Consider the following 9,807-nt stretch of genomic DNA (forward strand, 5'->3'; position numbering starts at 1 on the left):
CAGGATCGGGCAGTGTTTTGTTCTGCTGTGCATGGGGTCGCTATGAGTCGGAAACGACTCGACGGCACTTAACAACAACAACAACAGTTAAAGAATAATTACCTGGAGGGGAGGGGGGTCTCACATTCTCAATGTAATCCATAATTTATTATGATCCACAAAATTGAATTATTTTGCTTAGTTAATAAAACACAAGTAAACATCTTTCTGATACACTTTGCTTTCAGCCAAAATGCATCTGACATCAGCAATGATATCCCTCATTCCACATCCTCTTCTAAATCCAGCTTGCATTTCTCTGTCAATATACTCATCCAACCATTTTTGAGTTATCTTCAGTAAGACTTTACCTGCGTGTGATATTAATGATATTGTTGGATAATTTCTACATTCTGTGGGAGCACCTTTCTTTGGAATGGGTACAAATATGGATATCTTCCAGTCAGTTGGCCAGGTAGCTGTCTTGCAAATCTCTTGGCATAGCCAAGTGAGTGCCTCCAGCAGGGCATCCATTTGTTGAATAGATAAGTAAACTATGGGAATAGATAAACTTATGGGAATGGGAATAGATAAGTAAACTAAATTACCCCCAACTACTTTCCCACCCCAGACAGATGAATATTCAGTTCCTTAAAAAACTGAATGGAAAACATTCCTTCCTGCAGATGATAGACTGCTAACAGTATCTTAGAAACAACTTGTAAATTAACTCTGGCCCGGGGACATGCGCAATAGGACAAAAGGAACAAAAGTTAATTGCGGACCCTCTCCCCTCTCCCCAAGCCCCTATCAGCTGATAACAGGAAGCTAGTGTGACTCATATGCTATCGATGGCATGGCATCTCGGGGGAGTTAGATCTGGGTAGTAAAGTACTTCTACTCCTTGCATTGCAGCTTTGCAATAAATAATTTTCTCTCCTCTCAATCTCAGTGTGTAACTGTTTTGGCCTGACTGCGTACGGGGCAGGGACTCATTTGGTTGGATAACACTATAATCTCTGTCATCAACTCCTCCTCCTTCCTCAGTACTCTCCCTCCTGTCTTAGGGTTCCATATTTTTCTGTAGCATCTCACAGAACTCACACACTGCCAAGGAAACAGCTCCCACGGTGGTGGAGGCTGGGAGGTTGGCAAGTCCCAAGTCTGTGGATAGATCTGGAGGATTCTCCCCATTCATGTGGTTGCAGGGGCTGGGGAACCCGAACTGGTGGGTCAGATGACTGGCTGCTATCTCATGTCCAGGCGTGAGATGATGATGAACCAAATGCAGGACTGGAGCAAGAGAGAGAACTTTCCCAGAACGTTCACATATATAGCCTCAAGGAGGCTAAGGGTGACTTGAGTCACCCTCCAGCAAGGGGAACTCAAAATGCATGCTACCCTAAACAGGCATAGAGACTAGGATTTGCAATACATCAAAAATGGAGGACTACGGCTGGAAGGCCCATATGAAGCAATTCACAGCACTGCAAACATGTATAACATACAATAGTAGCCAGGCAACCCCTTGTTGCCCTGACCCCTCTACCTACTCCTTCCTACCCACTGACTGCCACTTCCTGAGATTATTGCTTCAAAATGTGTCATTCAGGGCTTCCCACAATGTTCCTTTTACTCACATTTCCTTGAGACAAAAATTTTAGACCACACATCTCATCATGGGAGAAATGTCTTAATCCAATGGTGGCTCAAGACCCGGGATCTGTGTATTCCAAGTGTCATATACAGGCTGAGCCTTCTGTTGGTGGTCCAGGCCCAGTGGGTGGGAGGAGGGAAGGAGTCCAGTTTGGTAAGGAGTGAGGATAGGCTAGGAATGAGGAGAACTGCCCCGAATCTGATCCAAATGCACATCTCCCTGCCATATCACCCAGCTCTGCTGCCCTTTCCATTGACTGGTCAGCAACTGACTCAATTCATTCAAACATCTTCCAAACACATATTATATTGAAAATGCATACTCTGTACTAAGTTAAAGATTCAAAAATAAAGTAGAAGCAGAAGGTAGCCAACGGAAGGCAGGACAGTGTCTGCCCCCGCTGCCCCTGAGCCAGTGCAGTCCAGTGCACATGCTTCACACTAGACTTGAGCTCATCATGGGACCCAGAACCTGAATCCTTCAAAGCCCAGTATTTCTCTGAGCTGGGACTCACCATTGCTGGCGATCTTAGAAACGCACCGGTGACACGCCTTCTCCAGACCACCTGGCATTGCTCTTGTCTGCTGACAAATTTCTGGGGATCAAAAATAATGTATTAGAAAGGCAGGCAGAAGGTTTTATGCAGGACTCATTAGCCACCTCAGTGCATGCCAGTTGCCACCTGCAGGGTCTCCTAACAGTTCACCTGGGAATCTGGGTGCCAGCCATCATTCCTGGCCTGCCAGCCTTGTTGCTGGTTGTGAGAGAAGAAACACTGTTTTTTCCCATGAGGGAATTGAGGTTCAGAAGCTTGAGAGGCTTGCCCAATGATACTCAGCTCCGAAGACCCAGGGCCTGGAGGCCAAGATAATAATGGCCAGTTGTTATGGAGGTGACTCTGGCTCATGATGACCCCGTGCATATCACAGTGGAATGTGCCCCACAGGATTTCAGAAGTAGATCACCAGGCCTTTCTTCTGGGGCCCTCTGGTGGATTCAAACCTCCAATCTTTTGGTTTGCAGCTGATTGCAATAATCCGTTTCATCACCCAGGGACTCCTAGATTATAACACATATCATTTATTGAGTGATACTATGTGCTGGGTATTGTTAGCCCTCCATATACATCATCTCATTACTTAATCTCCACAAGAATGCTAGCTGTGTGGGAGGGGATTGTTAACTGTACTTTACAGATGAAGCCCTGGAGCCTCAGAGAGGTGACGATTTGCCCTCAGGCTGGAATGGGCACCTGGCAGAGCCCCAGTTCCATCCAGAGATGTTGCAAGAGCTTGAGTCCTTCTTGCTTCAGCACATACATCAAGATGCCCTCTGTCATACACCTCACTAGGGGCCAAGGAGGAAGGGAAACCAAAGACCACAGCAGCCTGGACCAAGACCAGAGAGGCCTGACTTCCCATCCTGCTTCACCATGGACTTGCTGTCGTCTGAGCAAGTCAGCCATACTATGACTTCACTCTTTGGAAGCAATTTAAATACACAACAAAAATCCAGCCAGTCGAGTAAGAGGGACAGCAAATTCTCCTGTCTGCCAGAAATGAGGTCACTGCCACCTCTGTAAAGGCATTAGGTGAGGAGGGGGCCCTTCTGTTGCTTTACACCTGACACATGGATATGAAGCAGCTCTACCACTTTGTTGCTTGGCAGTGGGACCTCCTCAGGGGCTTGTTGATCCAGGCAGGATCTGGGGTGAACATTCTTACTTCATACACAGTCTCCCCAGCAGGTAGCCAGGGGAGACTGTTTCATCTTTAAAAAGTCCTAATTCCTAGCATTGCAGTTTGTAGGCAAGGGAATGCTGCACCCCAGGGGCACCCTTCCTCGGGAAACAGGCCCTCATGCAGCTGAGACTGGCAGTGACGGGAGAATTGTGATGCAGGGACAGAGGTGGGAGTGATGACATCAGAAGGCACAGACGCTGGCAGGCTCTGTGGCTCACTGTGATGGATTCTGTGCCACCCCAGCAGGCAGTTCTTGCTTGGCAGCTTCTCTCTCCCACTGACCCTCTGCAAGCTCTAGGACAGGTGAGTCAGTGTGAGCTTCAGGCTGCAGGGCATGAGAATGACCTATGGGGCTCATCATCCCCATTGTGTTGCTCCTGGGACATGTTATGCTCAAAGCCTCACGTGGGTAACTAAAAAGTTGTCTTTATCCCTAGAGTCAGTGTGATGGGGGACAGATCAGTCTCTAACCAGGGGTGTATCACCAGGCCCCTGCCAAGGTCTTCCACGTAGGTTTAAAAAAATAAAAATGAAATAGTTGCAGTGAAGTTGACTGCAACTCATGGCAACCCTCCAGGACAGACTAGAACTACTCCATAGGGTTTCCAATGGCTGATTTTTCAGAAGTAGAATTCCAGGCCTTTCTTCCAAGGATGGAACAGGACCTCCAACCTTTGCATTAGCAACCGAGCATGTCAACCATTCTTACCACCCAGGGACTCCTTCCACACGATCCTGCATTTAATTCCTCAAATTAGCCAGGAGGCAGGGTTGCCCCTATTTTACAGAGAAAACTGAGATTCTAGTCAATTAGTTTGCTGAAAGTCACCTAGCTACTAAGTGACTGACACCTAGAACTGGGATTCAGAATGAGGTCTCTGTGACTATACTTGAAACCTGGTCTCTGTGACCTTAAAGCCCACAGTCTTCCACCTCCCCACAAAGTGGGACTAAAGGGGAAGAAACCTAGAAGGAAAAGCTTCCCAAAGCGAGCTCAGGGACTGTACAAAGAGACTGCTATGTTTCCTTCATAAGTCTTGTGAATGAATGATCTTAATTAACCAAAAAACAAACAAAAAAACCACTTACTGCCATCAAGTCGATTCTGACTCATAGAAAACCCATAGGACAGAGTAGAACTACCCCCATAGGGTTTCCAAATCTGTAACTCTTTACAGAAGCAGAGCAGCTAGTGGGTTTGAACTGCCGACCTTTTGGTTAGCAGTCAAATGCGTTATCCACTGTGCCACCAGAGGTCCTCTTATCCAACCAGGTAGGTATTAAACCCACTGCCATCAAGTTGATTTGACCCATAGCAACCGCTCCTTGGGTTTCCGAGGTGGTATCTCTACGGAAGTAGATTGCACAATCTTCCTTCTGTGGAGTGGCTGGTGGGTTTGAACTGCCAGCCTTCTGGTTACCAGTCAAATGCCTTAGGCACTATGCTACCAGAGCTCCCAAGTAGGTATTATCATCCCTATTTCACAGATGGAGAAACTGAGGGTCAGGAGAGTTAAGAACTTGCTCCCAATCACATAGCTAGTTTGGAACTCAGGTGTCTTAAGATCTGCCAAAGTTGAGACACCTGCTCTCGCTCAGCCAGAACTGAATTGGATAGTTTTGGAGTTAGTAGAACATAAAGAGTTTCATGCCCCCTTTATCCCCTACAAAATACAGGAAGAGATTCCCTTTGAATAATTTGAGCAATTCCTTTACCCTTCCTGCCTCCTTGATGTTGCCTTTCTCGTCCACTCTTTTCCCAGAAGCAACTGTGGAAGACATGTGTGAGTCTTTGTCTCCCTGGAACACAGCAGGTCTTCAACAAATGCTTGAAGAATGATTCACTGAAATGTTCCTTTATGGGCTCCATTTATTTCCACTAGTCCTTGTAAAAACTCTCACCTTGGTGTCTTTACATAAAGAATCAGGAGAACCATCGTCTGAGTAAACAATGGTCTCCTTCCTCATCCCTTTACTTGGTTTTGCACTGACAGGCGTGAAGTTGGGGCACTTCTCTGGTCCAATGGAGTTAACTAGGTGCATGCTCTTTTGTTAAACAGAAAAGAGCCCCTGAGTCATGAACAACTCATCAGTGTGTGGGTTACAGATTTATTGTTGGTATCACGCTTAAGGAGGTCCATCACCACAGGGGTGCCACAGAAGGTAAGCCACTGAAACCCCATCTGAAAAAACAACCTTCCTGTACACAAGGGCAAGCACACTCCTGTGAAAGAAAAAGAGGGAGTGGCGGCCCCATCAGGGCCCCAACAGCCTTGAAGGGGTACAGCTCCTCCTCTCCTTTCTTGGTGAAGAAGAGGGGTTTCTGCTTCCTCTGGGCAAGTCTTTCCATCTGAGGGAGGCCTCTCTGCTAAGTATCTGCTCACTCTGTCCTGTCACCAGCCCCACCTATCACTCTTCCTAAGTCCTAGCCCCAGATGGCCATCATTCCTACTCTCTGACAGCTCTCGTGAACTTCAATAACATAAGCTATAGGTGCCATAGAACATTTAGAAATTCATGCAACTTTCATCTCAGGCTTTGATGTGGACTTCAAATCTTCCAGCCAGGAGCCACAGCATTTTCCCCATTCATCACTGCTATTGTGAGCTGCCTTTGAGTCAGGCCCTGATTCATTACGACACCACTCACAATGGAGCAACACTGCCTGATCCTGTGCCATCCTCATGCTGGGTTAAGGGTGGACTGTTGTGATCTGTGGGGTTCTTGCTGGCTGATTTTCAGAAGTAGATCACCAGGCCTTTCTTTACAGCTTAGTCTGGAAGCTCTGCTGACACCTGTTCAGCATCACAGCAACACACACGCCTCCACTGACAGACTGGTGATGGCTGCACATGAAGTGCACTGGCTGAGGATCGAACTGGGGTCTCCTTCATGGAAGGTGAGAATTCTACCACTGAGCCACCTCTGCCCTGCTCATACATCATAAAACAAATGCAACACACTTTCAGTCAGATCTGATTCATAGCAACCCCTCCTTGGGTTTCCGAGGTGGTATCACTATGGAAGTAGATTGCCCAACCTTCCTTCCCAAGAGTGGCTGGTGGGTTTGAACCACCAGGCTTCTGGTTAGCAGTCGAATGGCTTAGGCACTACGCTACCGGAGCTCCTACATATAGAAGGGAAATATTAGAGGGAGTGGAAATAAGGACAAACCGTTTATACTTGTGCGGTGGAGTTGCCACAGATTTATAAATCTCCTTTGAAATAATATGTTGGATTGTTTCTCTCAGCCCTTCAACCCAAGATATTTCATTTTTAAAATCCACAGTGGCTTTGTGAAAACTACGTGAGTCTGTCTGTATAATGGATCACATTGTAACAGCATAAACATTTTTACTTTGATCTCTTCAGCCACTAACTGCAAATAATGGTAGAAACAACAATAAAACAATGATATCCTTCTTGTTAATAGTATCAGTACAAACCAGGAGGCAGTCAACAAAACAAATCAACACAGGGTACAGGTAATAGATCCATTTTATAAATTATTTGTTCAAAGCCTTTATTTTCATAAAATAGCATGATGAGTGAGAATGAAAAAAGAATGACGTGCTGCTAATTCTGTACACCGTTGAAGAATGGTCCCTAAGAGACAAGAGGCTGACAGGAGAGCTGAGCTCTGGCACCCAGCCAGAAAGAGAAGCTGGAATTCCCAGGTACAGTCCCTAACACTGGCCAACAGATTTGTATGCTGTGTTCAACTTCACTTATAATGAATTACGTGGTAATTAGAACAACTGTGAGGCATCCTTCTTTTTAATCTATCAGATTGGCAAAGATTAAACAGGTTAGGATTTTAGCGTGGGGGAAGGAAACAGATGAGGATGCAATGGATGCAACTTTTTTGGAGGGAAGTAGAGAGGCAACAAAAAAGGGGAAAGCCCTCAATGAGATGGCTTGATGGCTCAGACGTAGCAAGGACTGTGAGGCTGCTACCTGACAGGGCAGTGTTTCGTTCTGTCGTATACAGGGCCACTATGAGTCGGAGCTGACTCAATGGCACCTAACAACATCACAATCTAAGCAGGCAGGATAATACATATAGTATCATTTCATTCATAGAATTTTCATTCACTGATTTTTGGAAATTGTGTTAGTTATTTAGTGCTGCTATAACAGAAATACCACAAGTGGGTGACTTTAACGAATAGAAATTTATTTTCTCTGAGTTTGGGAGGCTTGGGTTCGATTCCAAACCATTTCACCTCACAAGCGGCCACTGCCCGTCTGTCCATAGAGGCTTATTTGCTGCCATGTTGCTGCACATGGCAGCCAGAGCTCTCATGCTAAAGTGCACTAGTAAGAAAGCCTGGCAATCTACTTCTGAAAGCCAGGCAATGCCAATCCCACAGATCACAATGATACGACATGCAACTGATCACCGGGATGGTGCAGGACCAGCCAGTGCTCCAATTCATTATGCATGGGGTCGCCACGAGTCGGGAGTGACTCAATGACAACTAAGAACAATATGGAGAGAGGTGCAGGGAAATGCGTACCCAACTGAGGAAGGAACAGAGGAATGTACTTGGGTAGGTATAGAAGTATTTTCATTTTCACACTATATCCTAACACTGCTTTACTTTTTTTCCCCATGAGCAGGTTTTACTTTTATAAGTTAAAACATTCAAGAAGTATTATGTGAAAGGAAAACCAGTTTAATTTTTCCCCAAAAAACTTCTGAGATAAAAAGTAGCATCTAAGGGCATAGATAGACTAGCAGGAGTAAGTCTACCTGAGAACAGAAACAAAAAGAAAGATATGGTGTTATTTTTTTTTCTTTCTGAGTACTTTCTTTTAGATTACAAAAGTAAATTACATTATCGAGAAGAGAAAGCCATTTCTCATTGTAAACAGCATACAGAATTCCTACCCCAATAACGGTTAGTATTCTGCAGCTTCTCTTTCAATTATATGGATATGTATGTGTACACACATGCACATATGCATGCACACACACATACATGTGCATGCACACACACGAGACCCACACGCATACACGTGCAACACACATTCTCTGCCCTCTAGTTAACCCAGATGCACACACACGTGCTCATTTTAGATCATTGGAATCATCTGGCACATAAAACTAACACTTCTCACATTGATATAAGTGGTCTTTCTGTTACTTATGTGGTCCTCAGAACTATCATTTGAACAGCTGGATCATGTTCCACTGAGCAAGATTGCTTGGAGCACAGTTCTAAAGCCTCCCAAAATGGCTCCCAGACTCCATCTTGTTTAGTCAAGAAATAAATATGCTAACTCAACCCCCTCTCCCTTCAAGGCCATTAGGACCCTTCTTTAGAAAAGCTATAATTCATTAAGCTGCTGAGGGCAGCATCTTAGAAGAGTATAGCCCAGGTAGTGGTCACAAGACTCTGCCCAGGGCCCCTGTCAGCCTGGGCCCAGCGCCATTCTATGTGGGAACACATGAGCATCCCCCACGCCCAACACTTTGAACCCAGGCATAAATACCCCTGGAAGGTAGGAGGGGGTCAGTGGTGACTTGAACTTGGAACAGCCTGCTGCTGCTGGGCCACTCGCCATCTGCAGACATTTGTACGCTCCCTCCCTGCTCTTATATCGTAAACTCTTTGCTTTTACTTTACTTTTACTTTTGTTATAATAAATTTCTTACATCTCTGAGCACACCACCTGGTAAGTTTTTCAGTCTTCTTGTACATACTCAAGAGGAGGTCTTAGCCTCCCTTGGTAATTCCCTGAACAAGGATGTATCATGCTACACTTAACCAGATCTTACTGTTGGATATTTCCTCAGGATTTTTCACAATTTTGACTCATCTTAAGAGATATATCTTTCCGTGAAAACGGCTTTTTCTTTTCATACATTAGATGATGTTGTTGTTGTTAGGTGCCGTCACATTGGCTGTGACTGATAGTGATTCAATGTACAACAGAAAAAACAGTGCCCAGTCCTGCGCCATCCTCACAATCCTTGCTGTGCTTGAGCCCATTGTCTCAGCCACCATCTCATTGAAGGTCTCCCCTTTTTCACTGACCCTCTACTTATTAAGCATGATATCCTTCTCCAGGGACCAGTCCCTTCTGACAACATGATCAAAATACATGAGATAAAGTCTGGTCATTCTTGCTTCTAAGGAGCATTCTGGCTGTACTTCTTCTAAGACAGATTTGTTCGTTCTTCTGGCAGTCCATGGTGTTTTCAATATTCTTCACCAACAACGCAATTCAAAGCCATCATTAGATAGTCCCTTTATGAGATACAAATAGATGTGGGATAACTGAATAAAAAAGTATGAGCAATTTTATGACTATTGAAATAAAACTGACTTCCAAAGAAGTTGCATCCATTTACAACGGCACCAGCACTTCAGAAGAGTGCCCATTAACCACACTCAAGCCAGGCCTGGGAGCTCTGGTAGC

General features: G+C 45.2%; 1 protein-coding gene across 1 annotated transcript in view; it reads right to left on the reverse strand.

Moving 5' to 3' along the window:
* TMEM272 (transmembrane protein 272) overlaps positions 1 to 2,208 on the reverse strand; it is a 38,254-nt gene extending 36,046 nt beyond the window's left edge. The window contains exon 1 of the mRNA XM_042781569.1: positions 2,151 to 2,208. Coding sequence (XP_042637503.1) covers positions 2,151 to 2,208 — 58 coding nt within the window. The remainder of the gene's footprint in view (positions 1 to 2,150) is intronic.
* Between the last annotated feature and the right edge of the window lie 7,599 nt (positions 2,209 to 9,807).

Source organism: Orycteropus afer, unplaced genomic scaffold, assembly GCF_000298275.1.
Source record: "Orycteropus afer afer isolate SDZICR_OR568_19922 unplaced genomic scaffold, OryAfe1.0 scaffold00134, whole genome shotgun sequence".
Taxonomy (NCBI): domain Eukaryota; kingdom Metazoa; phylum Chordata; class Mammalia; order Tubulidentata; family Orycteropodidae; genus Orycteropus; species Orycteropus afer.